At 40.3% G+C, this 18725-nt stretch overlaps 1 protein-coding gene across 6 annotated transcripts in view; it reads left to right on the top strand.

The window, feature by feature from the left end:
• The first annotated feature begins 1089 nt into the window (after positions 1-1089).
• Positions 1090-18725, top strand: part of ZCCHC7 (zinc finger CCHC-type containing 7) — a 241924-nt gene continuing 224288 nt past the window's right edge. Inside the window, exons 1-2 of one of the 6 annotated variants that reach the window (XM_055293682.2) lie at positions 1090-1257; positions 6863-7493. In XM_055293682.2, coding sequence (XP_055149657.1) covers positions 6884-7493 — 610 coding nt within the window. In that variant the 5' untranslated portion in view covers positions 1090-1257; positions 6863-6883. Of the gene's footprint in view, positions 2909-6862; positions 7494-18725 lie in introns of all 6 variants that reach the window. The other 5 variants (XM_055293681.2, XM_055293683.2, XM_063609022.1 and 2 more) reach the window with 5 other exon arrangements.

Raw genomic sequence — 18725 nt, 5'->3', positions numbered from 1 at the left:
AAGCAGGAGAATGGCTTGAATCCGGGAGGTGGAGGTTGCAGTGAGCCAAGATCGTGCCATTGCACTCCAGCCTGGGCAACAACAGCGAAACTCCGTCTCAAAACAACAACAACAACAAAAACCATAAAGAAAGAAAAAAATTCACTCGTTGCTGCTACAAGAAGTGTAATGGCTCATGCCTGTAATCCCAGTGCTTTGGGAGACAGAGGTGGGAGGATCGATACCTTTAAGCCTCGAGCTTCACAAGACAAAGAACTCACTTGAAACTGCTGCTTATCGGATCACATATTAAGGGCAACTTGAATTGATGATCCCAGGTTGCACTCATCAAACTTGGCCCAAATAAATTCTCCACTTATATTAACTTTGTCTCAGTTTTTCCTTTAGGTCGACAGTTATTTCTAAAGTTCTACAGATGGGTTTACCTGGTATTAAAATAAGGTGTGAGAAGGGCAAATGAAGCCAGAGGCTCCCAGCACAATCTTGCAACCTTCAGAGACTTCCAAAGGATCAGCATTAACTCCAATATTTAGCAGGAGTGCAGCTCTTCGAGATTCACAAAGTGTTAATCTGTTGCCTAGAATTCCAGAGAGTTGGAAGCGCCCAGTGTGAACTGTGTTCAGCCTAAAAGAAAAAGCGATCAGCCTAAGATCATTAGCGCAAGGGAGAAGCTTGAAGCCATGCGCGCTCAAGTAGGCGTTTCCCGCCGCCCAGGTCTGCGGGCCAAGCAGCCAGCCACGCTGACCCTCGTCATGCACACGATCAGCTAGGCTCTCGCGCCACGTGGCACTGGGAAGGCGTCCACCGAGCGCCAGGGAGAAGGAGGCGGAGCCCGGCCTCAATCTCTCCCGTGTCCTCATGGGAGTTGTAGTTTTCCTCGCGGGAGTAGAGGGCACGAACTCCCCGGCTTTTGCCCCGTAAATAACATCTCCTTCGTACGAGTCATTCAAATAATAGATGCAGCCTAGGTAGCTTCAAGAGAAGATGGGAAGGAGAAGGGGGAAAGCAAGGAAGGCAAACCTAATAACTATGGGCGGGGCAGAGAAAGGTTCGCATCCAGTACGCATGCGCACACCAGGCGCGGCAGGTGGGCAGGGACGGAAAGGCGACGACTTGAGCTGTGTTGTCCCCGGAAGTGCCTTCCCTCTCGGGTCTGCGCGGACGCGGCCTCCTTACCTCATTTGTCCTCGCCCCTCCCCGTCCCTCTACGCGTTTTGGTTCCCGGTTGGTGCTTCCTGTTCGCAGCTGCGGCAGTGAGTATGTGTTTGACGGACCCCCGCCGCCCACGGCCCGGGACCCCTGCCTACCCTCCGTCTAGCCCGCCGGGCTGTGGAACTAGCGCGTGCCCCCTCGCCGGCCTCGATGTCTCCCGTCCGTGCCTCACTCGTGGCAGGGCGCAGCTCCTGGTCCCTCAGCTGCGCGCCGCCCCACGCGGCCGGGCTGCGGGACTCGGAGGTCCGCGTCTCCCTGGCTCCCCAAGGGCTAAGGCCATGATTCTAGAGCGGCTGGGCGTCCAGGGCCTCGGTGAGGTGGCGTGTCTGCCCTTTTTATCTCCACGCAAGGCCCCCAGTCTTGTAGGGAAGCCAGTCAGTGAAGCGCGGAGGTCCCGGCGCGCCGAGAGTCCAGTCTTTGAGGACCGAGTAGTCCTGAGCCACCTCCCGCCTCTGCTGTCAGAAGCAGCAGCTGCAGCCGTAGAATCCAAAATTTCGGGAGCCGTGTCCCTTTCCTCATGTAAAACGAGCAGACTTGGACTGTGTTTACTAAGGCGCCCTTTATCCCTCCCATCCTGTGAGCGGACAGTTGCCTTCAACTTTTGGGAAGAGCTGCCATTTCGGTGGAAAAGCTGTGGCTGGGAATCAGGAGGCCTGGGTTCTAGCCGTGGCTCCCCCACGGACTCGCTGGCGATTCCAGAAAGCTCTTATTGAAGCTGATTTTAAGATTATTTCAGATGACACAGTTGAATTAGAGGCTCCATTAGTAGGGCCTTTTTAGCTCAGTGAGTAAGTTTAGCTGAGCTCGTTTCTCCAACTATAAAACGAGAGCGTTCAATTTAATGACTTTTCAGGTCCCCTCAGAAGCTCTTGACTTTGTGGTTTTCTTTTTCTCTTTAAAATTTTTTCTAGGACCGTTAGAGAAATGACTTCGTGTTTGAGTAGTTAGGCTGTTGCATAGAAAGACTTTTAAATGGATTGTGTGTATACTTAGGAAAGCATTATGCTTTCAAGAGAATCTGAGGATGGGGAATAAACTCAGGAAGGATCTTAATGATAGTTACCAGGGTAAGAGACTGCATGACCGAAGGAAAAGGGCTAAGGGAAAGGTGAAGGAAATGTTTCCGGATAGGATTAGTTCTCATAATAATCATGTATCTATCCCAAGAACATCTGGGACTTATGTGACTAAATTTAGCTTATTTTTTTTCCCACCGAAATACTGTGCTCTATTTGTCTTTTGTGACCTTTGTTTCACACATTTGGATTCTCCACCCCAATCAGATTTGATTCAGAGTGGCCATCGCATTTGAAAAATGGACAGACATTTTAACCCTTTAGTCAATTGTGTTTCAACTGCCCTGTCAGGGCAGCTCACTAAGAGTAAGAAAAATTTTACGTTGAAAGTGAAGTGTATTCATCACATTCCAGTGAAAATTGGACTGAAAATGAGGCTGTGGATTTGATTTAAATCGGCTGGAGATGGATGCCTATGTCATCAAGAAGGAACATCTAGGGAGGCTAAAGATGTTTTGGAAGTAAATAAGAGCAAAAGCTCAGAATGACCAGTAGGTAGACTGTGAGAGCAGAAGGATTGATTAAAGATTGTATTAAGTAAACGCTGAAAGCTTAAATAAGCCTTAAGTTGTCTAGTTTAAAACAATTCAGTCAATGAATACTGCTCCCTCTTTTGAATGGTAATAGCCTTTGCAGTTATTGTATAGCTGTTTTATATTTGTTAATGTATTTTGATTCTTAGATAAGTTTCATTTCCATGATATTTTAAGATCTTATATAGGAAATGTCTTTTCTGGTCATGGGTTTGATAGTCTTTGAGTACCAACTTGGGAGATTCTTGAATGGCAAACTGACAAATGTGTGTTTTCCTTACACCTAAAGTGTCTCATTTAGTTTTTAAACTCTGCTGGGTCGTAAAGTGGATATTTGTAAGGTAAATTTAGGTGTTAGAACCAATGCAAATATTGCAATGAAGGAAGGGTTTTTTTAAAAAAATCTTAATTTGAAGTTAACTTATTTGAAAATTTTATTTTGGGCCATGTGCGGTGGCTCACGCCTGTAATCCAAGCACTTTGGGAGGCCGAGTGGGGTGGATCACGAGGTCAGGAGTTCGAGACCAGCCTGGCCAACATGGTGAAACCCGTCTTTACTAAGAATACAAAAATTACCCAGGCGTGGTGGTGCGTGCCTGTAATCCCACCTACTTGGGAGGCAGAGGCAGGAGAATTTCTTGAACCCAGGAGGAGGAGGTTGCAGTGAGCCGAGATTGCGCCATTGCACTCCTGCCTGGGGGACAGAACAAGACTCCGTCTTGAGGGGGAAAAAAAGAAATTTGCTTAAAAATTTTAGTGAACAGTTGGCTGAGAATCACAGAAATGTGAATCACTTCTAGCCGTGTTCTTAACCAGCTGCATAACCTTGAATAGGCTTCCTATCTCTTTGTACTTCAGTTTTCCTGATGGGAAGATTGAGGAGTCTGTATGAGATAATCTGATTTTGTTACCTAGTTAGTATACTTGGAAATCATGTACAGGGATCAAAAAGCTGAGAAAGCCTTCTGAGTCAAGGGTGTGTGTGTAAAACATATATTGTCCTCTGAGACACTTTTTAAAAGGGTAAATTAAATTCATCTAAACGTAATTAAAGCAGTAACATAAACGAAAACAACCTCAGGCAGACCTTAACCCTGGCATACATAAGCTACCTAAATAAGAGAGCACGTTATGCCCAGCACAATTTTCAAGTACAGATGGTACCAAATCCTCTTAAAGGCCATAGGGGCTAAATTGCTAAATTCATTTTTCTACATTTCAGGGAAAGAGATAAATCCTTCGACCCAAGGAAGTCAGTTTTTATTATGGTTCTGTAGTTTATTTTTGGCATACATTCACAGTTGTGCCTATGGCTCTATTCTTAATCCCTTTCCTTTGGGATGGCTCCAAGAGTAGTACAAACTTGTAACTCTGTAATTTGGCTCTTTAATTTTTTCTGTGCTGCACTGGAATTATGTTTTATCTTAAGTCCACACTGGATCCTCAGGATGGATCCAGTGAGGATTTTGAAAGAAACATAATTCCTTTGACTTCTTTTAGAATTAATTTACCTATTAAATAAAAAGGAAAGGATTCATCTTTTATTTGAATTCCTCTGAGGCTAACAATCCAATATAAACTGATAAATGCTATGAGCATTATTCAGACAGCCACATTCAATTTGTGTGACAATAACAGCATAGCCACCTGAAGGACAGTACAACAAGGGCACAGGTATATGATACCCTTTAGAAGAAAAGCATTACAGGTGGGTTTATTTATTTCTGGAAAACAACTCCAGTAGGAATGTAGTACATTTTTGGCTCTTGTCCATTTGGTTTTTGGGATTAAGGTGGTTCTATTACCAGAACTACCATCACAACACCCTGGTATTTTTGGGCAGAAATTTGGGACACTAAGAAAACAACTTTTTTATTTTATGTGTACAGCTGTTAGTGGAAGAGAGAATAAATAGGTATCATTATTGCTTTTTAGGCTGTCCCTGATTTTGGACACACACTTATTTTTTCAGGGCTCTCATTTTAATCAGTAGCCCATCAGTACCTAATGGAAACATCTACTGTATAGAGTTTTGGTTGCTGATGCTAGAATTTAAGACTTTGGAGTAGTTGAAAGACAACAGAGAAATTCATCTCATAATTTTTGTATTTTAAGCACATACTAGATTTATCAGGGCTGAAGAACAAATGCCCGATGGTGTAGTTCATTTTTTCATTTATGAATTCAACAAACATTTGTAGCTGACCCCGAAAATACCAGTTACCCTGTTTGGCTTTGGTGATTCATTGTTTAGCAGAGTGCATATAGTTCCTGCCCTCCTGGGGTTTGCGATCTGTGTTTCTTGGAAATTTATATTGAATAAGTAATTAGAAATGTGATGAGTGTTTTGACATGTAAAGTATTTATGGAAGCCCATAAAAGGGGCTCTTAATTTGGCCTAGTTGCAAGTGATTTTGAGCCGAGTTGAAAAGGTGAAGGCTGAGGAGGATTTAATAAGCTCACAGTAGAAAGTAAAGTGTTTCACTTTACACATTTATTCCCAAAGCTGGGAGTTTTGTCCCAATATTGGGTCATTATTAAGTTTGTATTTATACGTTATAAATATACATTGTAAAAATATACATTTTTGTAACTAGTACAGAGTTTTTAGACAGTCTGCTCTGTTGCCCATGGTGAAGTGCAGTGGCATGATCTCGACTCACTGCAGCCTGTGCCTCCCAGGTTCAAGCTATTCTTGTGCCTCCGCCTCCTGAGTAGCTGGGATTATAGGCGCACACCACCACACCCAGCTAATTTCTGTATCTTTGGCAGATATATAGTTTCACCATCTTGGCTAGGCTGGTCTCGAACTCCTGACCTCAAGTGATCCACCTGCCTTGGCCTTCCAAAGTTCTGGGATTACAGGTGTGAGCCACCGCACTGGCCCACCCTTGTTTTATTTTTGAGTTGGGTTCTTGCTTTGTCACCCAGGCTGGAGTACAGTGGTATGAGCATAGCTCACTGTAACTTTGAACTCCTGAGCTCAAGCGGTTCTCCCACCTCAACCTCCTGAGTAACTGGGACTACAGGTTTGCACTGCCACGCCTGGCTAAGTTTTTAGTTTTAATTTTTATGGAGATGGGGTCTTACTGTGTTGCCCAGGCTGTTCTCAAACTTCTAACCTCAACGTGATCCTCCTGCCTTGGCCTCCCAAAGTGTTGGGATTACAGGCATGAGTCACTGCCAGCTCAGGCATTTTTATTTATTCTTTTGGCCAACGATCAGAGGGCTGTGAGATTAATTTGCTAATTGAGAATATACATTTACACCCAAACAGTAAACAAAATTGTTTCCTGTTATAGATTTTAGTCATAATTGAAGTAATATTCCTGTATATGCTTGAAAATATGAGCTATAGAACCAGAACCAAGGAAAAGATGAAGAATGGATAGGATAGTGAGAGCTGCTTTTTGTTTTAACATTTTGGAAAGCAAGGATTTTGTCTCCTGCAGTAGATCTCAATTTGTTTTTCATTGACAATATACCTGTGAAATCTTACATATCATGTGCTGCATAATAGCATTTTGGTTAAAGACAGACGGTATGACTGTGGTCCCATAGGATTTGTATACGTTTTTGCTATATCTTTTTTATGTTTAGATACACAAAAACCATTGTGTTAACAGTTACTTACAGTATTCGGTACCATTACATGCTGTATTGGTTTGTATCCTAGGAGCAATAGACCATACCATGTAGGCTAGTTGTGTAGTTGACTACACTATCTAGTTTGTGAAAATCATCCTATGAAGTTTGCACGATGAAATCACCGAACAAAGCATTTCTTAGAATGTTGACTGTGTTTCCATCAATAACTATAACTCAATTTGTCAGTAGTAATTCTCGTTGGGGAGTGGTGGGACTTACAGGAGTGGCTCCTAACAGGACTTAGAAATCCTTGGAAAAAAAGGTATTTTAATATGTCTGAGAATAGTGATGGCCTTCATATTAGCAGTTGTCACTAACAGGTGATATTGTTACTTAAACTGGCATGATTTGAACTTTTAAAGTATATTCTGTGTACAACTTTCTCTTTTGCAGCTTCAAGGTTACTGACTTTTTATGATGTTTGGTGGCTATGAGACTATAGAAGCATACGAAGATGATCTTTATCGAGATGAGTCATCTAGTGAACTGAGTGTTGATAGTGAGGTGGAATTTCAACTCTATAGCCAAATTCATTATGCCCAAGATCTTGATGATGTCATCAGGAAGGAAGAACATGAAGAAAAGAACTCTGGGAATTCGGAATCTTCGAGTAGTAAACCAAATCAGAAGAAGCTAATCGTCCTTTCAGATAGTGAGGTCATCCAGCTGTCAGATGGGTCAGAGGTCATCACTTTGTCTGATGAAGACAGTATTTATAGATGTAAAGGAAAGAATGTTAGAGTTCAAGCACAAGAAAATGCCCATGGTCTGTCTTCTTCTCTTCAGTCTAATGAGCTGGTTGATAAGAAATGCAAGAGTGATATCGAGAAGCCTAAATCTGAAGAGAGATCAGGTGTAATCCGAGAGGTCATGATTATAGAGGTCAGTTCAAGTGAAGAGGAAGAGAGCACCATTTCAGAAGGTGATAATGTGGAAAGCTGGATGCTACTGGGATGTGAAGTAGATGATAAAGATGATGATATCCTTCTCAACCTTGTGGGATGTGAAAACTCTGTTACTGAAGGTTAGTATCATATTGGCCATTTTGAAAGTAGTATCATCTTTCATAAGGAGGACTGCTTTTCCTAGAGAAAAGACCAATAGGGTCTACTCCATTTAATTCCTCACTTTTTGGTCTTGTTTTTTGGCTTGTTTCTCATGCGACTGTCTTACCAGTGGCTACTCTAATGGTGGTTTGTCTGAACATCAGAAAGAGTATGTCAGAATACCAAAGACACTCTGCTTCTGCTGTAAGCAGATTCATAGCTGCTTCTTCCTGTTTGGCTAGAGCCAGTTCTGGACCTGAAATCTTACTTCCCCCCTCTCTCTCTGCTTGGTACCACAGGTGAGTACTCCATCCACCTCTGGCATTAGCCCTGTGCACTCATTCAGCAAACTCTGTTGGGACTGTCTGTTGCTATGGGATTTGCTTACCCAGGAGTTAGATGGCAAGCATAGGGAATGTCTGGCACACAGAATATATGGAATTAGTGTTAGGATTAGGATTTTAGGTACTCCATAGTCAGAAAGACAGGAAAATATGAAGAGCTGTAAGTCTAGGGCAGGTTATAGGAGAGAATGCAAATTCTGAGAGCTACATCGTCAAGGATTAAAATTTTGGTGTTAGTTTTGTCTTTGTGACATGTAGTCATCTAGTCTTAATGCTTATGCCTTCAAGAAGTTCCTTCTTTTCATTTCCCTCCCTTTATGCCTAATGCTCAGTCTCTTGCACTAGTTTCCTAGGTAGTCTTCTTTTATATCTACCCTATACACTGTTGTTAAAACTGGTATTGAAATGCTCTTTTACTCATAGTACTTTATTGCTGCTCCAAAATTTTTAATGGCAGGCTGCTTCCCCAGAAATGATGACATTGAATGTAGATGGTGCTTGGAGCCCCTGGGATTGGCAAATGTTTTTTTAAGAAGCCAGATAGAAAATATTTTAGGATTCCAAGCCGTATGCTATCTTAACCACTCAACTTGGCCCTTGTGGGAAACCAGCCTTAAATAATACCTATAGAAATGGGGGTGGCTGTTCTCAATAAAGCCCTACTTACAAAAACAGGTGGCTGGCTCAGGCTGTAGTTTGCAAACCTTGAGAACTTGACAGCAAAACGAGAAGAGAGAATAGTAGTTAGGACATAGAACAGAATTGCCTAAAGTTTTTTCCATATAGGTGAGCTCTGATAATGTTTTTAGGTAGAAAGAAAGAAACTTGTGAAGGAGAGACTAAACCTGTTTGATGGATTGGGTTGGGGGCCAGGTTAGAGATAGGATCAGGTGTATGTGTTGTTGAATTATTCCTAAAAAGGAAGAGAGACACTAGTAATTGCTAAATCATCAAATATTTATAGAGGTAGAGGAGAAAGAATAAATTCAGATGGATTGAGGTAGATGAGAGAACATATGGGGATGTGTTTGATTTTCTTAGGAAAATGAAAGCAGTAGTGGGAAAGGGCGGGGGATAATTGGAAGCTTAGAATGTGGAAGGAATGTTTAAGTGCTGTGGGGAATACTTTGAGGCAGTGGTTACCAGTATTTTGAAGATGACAACCTGTTTAACTTTGAAACAATTTGTGGACCACCCATGGTTGTAGTTATGATTTTAGTATTCAATTGAGAAAATGCATATTAGAAAGAAGCTACTATTCTTAGATGACTTTGTGTTTTATTAACCACAACATTGATATGTGAGAAATAGTGTTTATAATGCGTTGCTGTAGGTACCCATTAAGGTAACTAATTCTACAGTTTCCCAGGAGGCTGAAGGCTCTTAAGTTGGAAATCATTGCACTCTAATGAATCAACAATAAGAGAATAAAGGATTGCTTAGAAGTAGTATTCAGTCAAAATTAAAATGATATGAACTTGTAGTGAACTCACTTTGAAGGATTCCATAACTTTATCCAGTAATACTTGTCAGCTTGGAGCAAGATGACAGAAACAAAATGATCTTGGGTTAGGCATAACACCATAGAAGGTCAAAATAAGCATTTAGCTTATTCTTTCTCTAAATTACCTTTTCCTGAGATCACACCTAGTTTCATTAATCACTTCTGTATTTATGGTCATCAAATTGTCATCTCCTTAACCATTTTGTTGATTTCAAATTCTCTGTGTACATCTACAGAATATTTCCGTTTGGGTATCTTATTGTTTCACATTTAACATACTGAAAAGAAAGCTTGATAACTTGAAAAAAAGCTTATTATCTTTCCTTTGAAACAACTCCTTGCTGCTTTCTGTTTGCACTAGAGAATCTACAGACATGCTGAAGTTGATGGCACAATGTGGATAGGTTGGGAAAAACATGAATTAGGTACTGGATTTAGTGAAGAAATCGAACTGTGCCATGTTTGGCAAATGATGGTGATGAGAAAGTAGAGAGAACCTCGGATTTGTTTTTTGTTTTAGCCAAATAGAATTAAATTCTGAATTTTTGAAAATTAATTTACTTGACTCTTATAAACTCTTACAAATACTCAAATATATATTCTCTATTTTATTTCCTTGATCCACTAATGCTGTAATCCTATTTCTTGCCAATTAATAAACAGTATATTTAGTACTGATGTCCATTTAAGTGTGTTGTTACTCTGTAATCACTGTCCCTTTCATAAAAATATCTGGGGATAGATCGGTTCGTATAATCTTTAGAGAGAAGATTTTTTTCATTTCTGTAAAAGTGTAGAGAAAATCTCAAGTAGTTTAGAAATGTCTATTGTTAAACAGCATCCATAACTATTTTGTGTTCCTTGACCTCACTCTGAAGAAAAAAGTGTCTCCCAGAATTATGGCATATTGAAAACTGCAGTATGACATAAAAGAAAAGATTACAGGCTCCTTGAGGTTGGGTCTTTTCCATACTCATAAACCTACTTATAATAATATTTAGAGTAATTTCTTGGCACATATATTACCTGCTTTCTCATTAATTGCTAAATCATCATTTATTGAGCATCTCCTCTATGTAGGGTATAAGTAATGCTGAAGTAGTACTCGTGACTTACAGTGGTAAAATACTTAAGTTTTAGGCCGAGCGCAGTGGCTCATGCCTGTAATCCCAACACTTTGAGAGGCCGAGGCGGGTGGATCACCTGAGGTCAGGAGTTGGAGACCAGCCTGGCCAACATGGCGAAACCCCGTCTCTACTAAAATTAAAAAAATTAGCTGGGAGTGGTGGCAGGCGCCTGTAATCCCAGCTACTTGGGAGGCTAAGGCAGGAGAATTGCTTGAACCTGGGAGGTGGAGGTTGCAGTGAGCTAAGATTGCATCATTGCACTCCAGCCTGGGTGATGGAGTGAGACTGTCTCAAAAAAAAAAAAAAAAAAAAAAAGATAAGTTTTAGCCTTGAATGACATAGTGTTTCACTAAAGAGACAGAATATAGGAAGCTAAGTAATTTACGGAATTCTCTTCCTTTTTTTTTTTTCTTTTTATAGCAGTGGGTTCTTGCCCTATAAATAGAGCAAGGCTAGTCTGGAACTCCTGGGCTTGTGTGGTCCTCCCCCCTTAGCCTTCAGAGTAGCTGGGACTACAGGTGTGAACGCAGTGTGGAAATCTCATTTTTTTTTTTTTTGAGACAGAGTCTCGCTCTGTTGCCCAGGCTGGAGTGCAATGGCATGATTTCGGCTCACTGCAAGCTGCGCCTCCCGGGTTCACACCATTCTCCTGCCTCAGCTTCCCGAGTAGCTGGGACTACAGGTGCCTGCCACCACGCCCGGCTAACTTTTTGTAATTTTTTAGTAGAGACGGGGTTTCACCATGTTAGCCAGGATGGTCTCGATCTCCTGACCTCATGATCCGCCTGCCTCTGCCTCCCAAAGTGCTGGGATTACAGGCGTGAGCCACCGCCCCCGGCCAGAAATCTCTTAACCATGAGAGTTAAGTCTCAAAATTCTGGTGATACAAGTGGTTGAAACTTAAAACTTTGTTTAAAAAATAGGATTAGTGAATTTGAGATAATTCATAAGTCTGCGAAAGACTGTATAAATACATACATATTTTACATTTACTGTTACTAAATTTGTAGTAAATTTGAGTTACAGCACTATCTCTTTATCTGTGAAAACTTCAGACTCTCCCCTATTACTTTAATTTCAGTGAGACGTTATTATATTAAAAAAATGGCCGGTCCTGGTGGCTCATGCCTGTAATCCCAGCACTTTGGGAGGCCGAGGCAGGTGGATCACGAGGTCAGGAGATCGAGACCAGCCTGGCTAACACGGTGAAACCCCATCTCTACTAAAAATACAAAAAATTAGCCGGGCATGGTGGCGGATGCCTGTAGTCCCAGCTGTTCAGGAGGCTGAGGCAGGAGAATGGCGTGAAGCCGGGAGGCAGAGTTTGCAGTGAGCCAAGATAGCGCCACTGCACTCCAGCCTGGGTGATAGAGCGAGACTCTGTCAAAAAGAAAAAAAGAAAAAAAAATACAGGCCGGGCACGGTGGCTCACACCTGTAATCCCAGCACTTTGGGAGGCTGAGGTGGGTGGATCACTTGAGGTCAGGAGTTTGAGACCAGCCTGGCCAACATGGTGAAACCCCGTCTCTACTAAAAATGCAAAATTAACCGAGCATTGTGGCAAGCATCTGTAATCCCAGCTACTTGGGAGGCTGAGGAAGGAGAATTGCTTCAACCTGGGAGGTGGAGGTTGCAGTGAGCCGAGATTGTGCAACTGCACTCAGGCCTAGGCGACAGAGTGAGACTCTGTCTCAAAAAAAAAAAAAAAAAAAAAAAGAAAATGGGCTTACACATTTGTTTTGCTCTACTGACAGATAATACACAACTCAGAGGCATTTTTTTCCTTTCTATTCTTCTAAATGTTCAACACTTTTCTGATTTTGTGATTTGAGGTTGTTGATTAGCTTCCTGAGGCTCCATTGAGACCGTATATACGTGACACTTAACAGTCCAGCCTTCCATATTACATATAGATATATGATGGTGGTTTTGCCTGTAGTAAATTCATGTCAAAACATAGGCTTTCAGTGCCTGTTACATACGACTTTCAGCTCTCTCTACTGAGGGATGTAGGAGTTTATTTCTAAGGTCTGAGCCTCTTTTCCTTTACTTCCTTTATTCTTTCCTAAACCTTCTTTATAAAAACTATGCATGTTCTATCGTTTGTTTTACTTCTTGGTTCCCACCCTTTCCTTTTTTTTTTATTATCCCCAGCAGGAGTGACTTGTAATTCTCATATATTAGAAAGGCAGATCTCCTGGTGGAAGAAAACATGCACCAAAGAAAGTCAGCATATTTAGTAATTTGTGAGCGGGATCTCAAGTTTGGAAAGGATTGTTATGTAAGACAACCAAATGATGAGATGTGACAATAAAGACAGAATAGCCACTTATTTTCCTGGTTAGGGAAGGGATATTATTAGTTCTAGGAGTAACTACTAGCTCTTTCTTGTACATATTTTATTGTGGAAATATAAAAATATACAAAAATAAAATATTATAATTGACTTCAGTGTCCCATAAACTAGCTTCAACAGTTACCAATTTATGACTAATCTTTCCTATCTATAACTCTGTGCCCCTCTGTTATTTTGAAGCTAATCAGACATCATTTCATTCATACATGTATGTACGTGTATGTGTGTGTATACACATCATGTGTGTACATGTATGTGTGCATGTATACACATTTGTATACAAATGAGCACTCATATTTGTCCCTCAGCGTCTGTGGGGGACTGGTTCTAGGACTTCTTATGGATACCAGAATCTATGGATGCTCAAGTCCCTGATATAAAATTGTGGAATATTTGTATATAACCTATTTATATCCTCCCATGTACTTTAAGTCTGGGGTGTCCAATCTTTTGGCTTCCATGGGCCACATTGGAAGAATTGTCTTGGGCCACACATAAAAAACACTAATACTGACAGTAGCTTATGAGCTAAAAAAAAATTACCGGCTGGACACGGTGGCTCACACCTGTAAGCCCAGCACTTTGGGAGGCCAAGGTGGGCGGATCACGAGGTCTGGAGTTCGAGACCAGCCTGACCAACATGGTGAAACCCCGTCTCTTCTAAAAATACAAAAATTAGTCCAGTGTGGTGGTGCGCACCTGCAATCCCAGCCTCAGAGGCTGAGGCAGGAGAGTCGCTTGAACCTGGGAGATGGAGGTTGCAGTGAGCTGAGATCATGCCACTGCACTCCAGCCTGGGCGACAGAGTGAGAGAGACTCTGTCTCAGAAAAAAATTAACAAAACAATCTCATATTGTTTTAAGAAAGTTTACAAATTTGTGTTGGGCCACATTCAAAGCCTTCATGGCTGTGAGTTGGACAAGTCATCTCTGGATTACTTAACATACCCATACAATGTAAATACCATATAAATAACTGTTATATTGTATTTAAGGAGTAATAATGAGAAGAAAAATGTACACATTAAGTAGAGATGCAATTTTTTTTGGTCTGGAATATTTTCTTTTTTTCTTTTCTTTTTTTTTTTTTTTGAGAGACAGTTTTGCTCTGTCGCCCAGGGTGGATTGCAGTGGCACAGTCTCGGCTCACTGCAACCTCTGCCACCTGGGTTCAAGCAATTCTTCTACCTCAGCTGCCTGAATAGCTGTGAATGCAAGTACCTGCCATCACGCTTGGCTAATTTTTGTATTTTGTATTTTATTTTTTTTAAATTTAAAAATTTAAAAATTTTTATTTTTTTTTAATTTAAAAATTTAAAAATTTTTATTTTTTTTCTGAGACGGAGTCTCGCTGTGTCACCCAGCCTGGAGTGCAGTGGCGTTATCATGGCTCACTGCAACCTCTGCCTCCCAGATTCAAGTGATTCTTCCACCTCAGCCTTCCAAGTAGCTGGGATTACAGGCGCGCGCCACCACGCCCAGCTAATTTTTGTATTTTTAGTAGAAACGGGGTTTCACCATGTTGGCCAGGCTGGTCTTGAACTCCTGACCGCAGGTTATCCGCCCGCCTTGGCCTCCCAAAGTGCTGGAATTAAATATGTATATATTTAATCATATTATCATAGGTAAACAAATTCCCGGTAATTCTTTCATCATCACATACCTAGCCAGTGTTCAGATTTCCTACACTGGCTCCTAATTTTTTTTTCTTACAGATTATTTGAATTCGATCCAATCCAGGTACTGTAATTGGCTGTTAAACTTAAGTGTCCTTTAATGTATAGGTTCCCCTTAATCTCTTCCTTTTTTTAATTTCTTGTAATTTTTTGTAATACCTAGATTCTTTGTCTTCTAGAATTTCCAATGGTCTGAATTTTGTAGTGTTGCTTAACATGTTCTACTGTCCTCTGTCTTTCCTGTTAGTTTCCAGATTCAAATCAGCAAAACATGATAAAATCTATCCAGAGAAGGCAAACCTCTGTCCAGTCGCCATCCTGTTCCTGCCCTTCCCCTTAGGAGAATTTTGAGAATTAAGAGAAAATTGTTGATTTGTCCTTACATGTGTATATCATTGTACACTCTTGCCCTTGTTTTTTGTTGTTTTTTTTGTTGTTGTTTTATTTTTTGAGACGGAGTTTCGCTCTTGTTGCCCAGGCTCGAGTGCAGTTGGCGCAATCTTGGCTCACCACAACTTCCATCTCCCGGGTTCAAGTGATTCTTCTGCCTCAGCCTCCCGAGTAGCTGGGATTACAGGCGTGTGCCACCATGCCCGGCTGATTTTTGTATTTTTAGTAGAGACGGGGTTTCTCCATGCTGGTCAGGCTGGTCTCAAACTCCCGACCTCAGGTGATCCACCCACCTCGGCCTCCCAAAGTGCTAGGATTACAGGCATGAGCCACCATACCCAGCCCTCTTTCTTAATAAATAGTGGCATACTATCTACTCTTTTCTCTAACCTTATTTTTTTCTCTTAGCCGTATATCCTGGTGATCAATCCATAGTCCTATGTAAAGATATTTAATATTTCTTATTTCTAGGACTATGAACTGTTTTTGTATCTTCTACACTAATCTGAGCTGGGCACATGAGGCATGTAATAAATATTTTTTGAAAGTGAATGAATAGTAATTTAAAATAGTTGATGAATAATGCACTTGTTACAGTCTTAAAATATATTTTAAACAAATAAATAATAGACTAATTCCACTTTCAGAAGCATGCTTTGTTCTTATTCCTGGTTATAATTTTTTTTATCATTTGGTAATTTTGAAATATCTAGGTTTAGCAAAAAATTAAAATGCCTTCTGCAAAAGGAAGAATATGGTATTTTTAAGAGTTGAAGAAGCCATATTAGTTCCTGGTTTATGACTGTTATGGTGTAGAATTTTGTGTTAATGTAGAGCTCCTTCAGATGTATAATTTGGCACACGACCCCTTTAGTTTGTCAGCATTTGGCACATCTGGGATACCTAACAAATCGTAGGTAAATTTGTTTATTTATTTATTTTTTCCCCTAGGTAAATTTACTTGCAGTTCTGCCTTTGTGTATAGAGTAGAGCTCTTTACATACTATTATTTAAAGTGAAATAATTGCTTGATTAAGGTAAATGGCTTTTGAAACTGAAGTGAAATTATGGCTTCAACACTTATGGCAGAAAGTGTTTTAACTATTTTGTGTTAAATCCCTTTTTCTCCCAAAACTATACACACAGAAGTTTTGGATATAATTTCAAAGGATGAAGAACTCATCTAGAGGCCATTATTGAATTCCTGGCATTCATTAGGCACTCAACCAAGACTGGATATCTAATTAAAATTTGAATAGTGTGGGTCACCTGTTTGAATTTTATGTTTTCTAGTAAATCATTTTGTTTGATCTGGGTCTTTACATATGTGGTTTTTTTTGTTTGTTTTTCTTTTCCTGTGTGGATTAGTTTCTACCTTGCCTGGCTGATATATCTACTTATCTCTCAGTTCTTAGTTTAAAAGGTCACTTCTGAATGAGGTGTAATGGTCATAGGTTCTCAATTAGTGGTTGTTATTGGGTCTATTACAGCTGTACAGTTGGCCAACTTTGACTTTGGGTAACTTAATTTCTTTATTGGTAAAAAATACATTTTATTTTATTAAAGTCATAAAAATGAGATATTGGGTAGGCTTAATGTCATAGGAAAATATTTTGATAAAAGTCTTCATAGTTACACAATAGGTTCATGATCATTGTGGCAAACATGAGCTTATAGCTTCCACTATTTTTTTGTTTGTTGTCGTTTTTTTTTTTTTTTTTTCAGACAGGGTGTCTCTCTCCCGCCCCACCCCTGCCCCACCCGCAATCTCTCTCTCTCTGTCTCGCTCTCACCCAGGCAGGAGTACAGTATTGCAGTCATGGGTCACTGTAGCCTTGACCTCCTGGGCTGAGGTGATCCTCCTACCTCAACCTCACAGGTAGCTGAGACTACAGATGTGGGCCACCATGCCCTGCTAATTTTTTGTATGGAGTTAGATGGAGTTTCACCGTTTTGCCTATGTTCACCATGTTGCTCATGTTGCTGGTCTTGAGCTCTTGGTTCAAGCAAGCTGCCCACCTCAGCCTCCCAAAGTGCTGGGATTTACAGGTGTGAGTCACCACCCCTGGCCCCACTTGATTTTTTTGTTTTGTGTTGTTTTGTTTTGTAGAGACAGTGTCTCACCATGTTGCCTACGCTTGTCTTGAACTCCTGAGCTCAAGCTCCCACCTTGGCCTCCCAAAGTGTTGTGCTTACAGGCATGAGTCACCGAGCCTGGCGCCAAGTTGCTTTTGAACAACATGTCTCTAGTATGGTGCTATCCTTAAAGAAATTTAATTTGGTGACATTTTATGATCTGCTAGTTGATGACATTGAACTTAATTCTGAAATCTTAAAATCTTTCCAGATATTACTGGGTGCTTACAATGTACAAGCCACTGTACCATTAAGGTATTGGGATTCAAAAATTGCCATGTACTTTTTGCCTTTAGAAATCCTAAAATGCATGACAGTATGGAAAGTTCACTGTAAAACCAGAGTTAAATGCATTTCTACAAATATATGAGATGCTCCAGCAGAATATGTAATCATTCCAGGTGAATGCAGTAGATTTTTTAAAAAGATTAAAAAGTAGATAGGCAAAGTACAAGACTGAATTGAAAAGGAACCCTTTGAATTTGAGTTTTGAAAAATGGGTAGGACTTGAAGTTTAGGTTAAATGCAGCTAAAAATAGAAGGTGAAGCCCTTAGTAGAAACTTAAGACTGTATGTGCCATTCATGTTTATGTGTGGCTAGATATGATGAAATGTTTTAATAGTATATCTTTTTAGAAGCCACCTCTGCCTGAACAAGAAAGGATTATTTATGTTCTGTATATATTCAGAATACTGTTGGAAGATTTCTTAGTCATAATTTTATTTCATTGCTTTCTGCCTGTTTTTTGCGTACATATCTCCTTTTTTCTTTTAAAATTAATTGGACCAGAGGTTAGTCAAAGGACCTGACCAGCTGTGTAAAGTGTATTTTGTGCAGGGCTGTTCAGAGTAGAGCAGGTCTTAAGGTACAACTTTCGCTCCTCATGGTTGTGTTCTTCCTTATAATCTTTTAACATAGGAAAGGATCATTATTTTGTTAGTTTGGAAACAATACATTAAACTTTGCCTTCAGTAACTTCTCAGATCATTAAAGTGGTGTTTTTTCCCCTCCTTTTGCATTCATCGTCTTAATTTCAGTAGTTTCTTGAGACATTTTATACCCTAACAGGTCATAAGAGTGTATTGCCATGTGACATATTTCTTATTAATGTATAGTTTAATTTCTGCCTTATGATTGAAAAATGGCCACATGCTAGAATTCTAGTCACCAGGAGCATCAAGGAACTCCCTCTCTGATGTTTTCAGCTTTTGTAAGCCTGTGCTGTACAATTCCTAAAGCTGCTTTTGAACTGTGTCTTTAGTTGTAGCATGTCACCTTACACTTAACTATTGTTAGGGCATCTTTTTATTTAATTTCTAATTAGCATAATGACTTGAGCTGTGTTATTCACTGTTCCAAGGTGAAGTTGTCATAGGCAGAGAAGAAATACAAATGTTCAGTTTCAACTTTACTTGTGAATGGAGTGAGGTTTGAAGAAAGCTTTTTATGGCCATTGTTCAGCAGAATGAAAATCTCATTAGAAACCCCAGAAGTCCCATGCAGCTTTGGGTTGGATTTTAATAACATTTTGGAATGTTGATATTGTATGTCGCTAATTTCTCTGATTTCACTGTAGATCAGCAACATAGGGATGCAGTCTTTCAAAGTTAATTTATGACTTTTAATCTAAATTCATTTACAGTTTTCTTTTCAACAATGTTAAGTACCCAGGGAGAG

The sequence above is a fragment of the Symphalangus syndactylus genome, chromosome 9 (genome assembly GCF_028878055.3).
Source record: "Symphalangus syndactylus isolate Jambi chromosome 9, NHGRI_mSymSyn1-v2.1_pri, whole genome shotgun sequence".
Classification (NCBI taxonomy): domain Eukaryota; kingdom Metazoa; phylum Chordata; class Mammalia; order Primates; family Hylobatidae; genus Symphalangus; species Symphalangus syndactylus.
The sequence above is the reverse complement of the archived record's forward strand: the minus strand, read 5'-3'. Positions and strand labels throughout refer to the sequence as shown.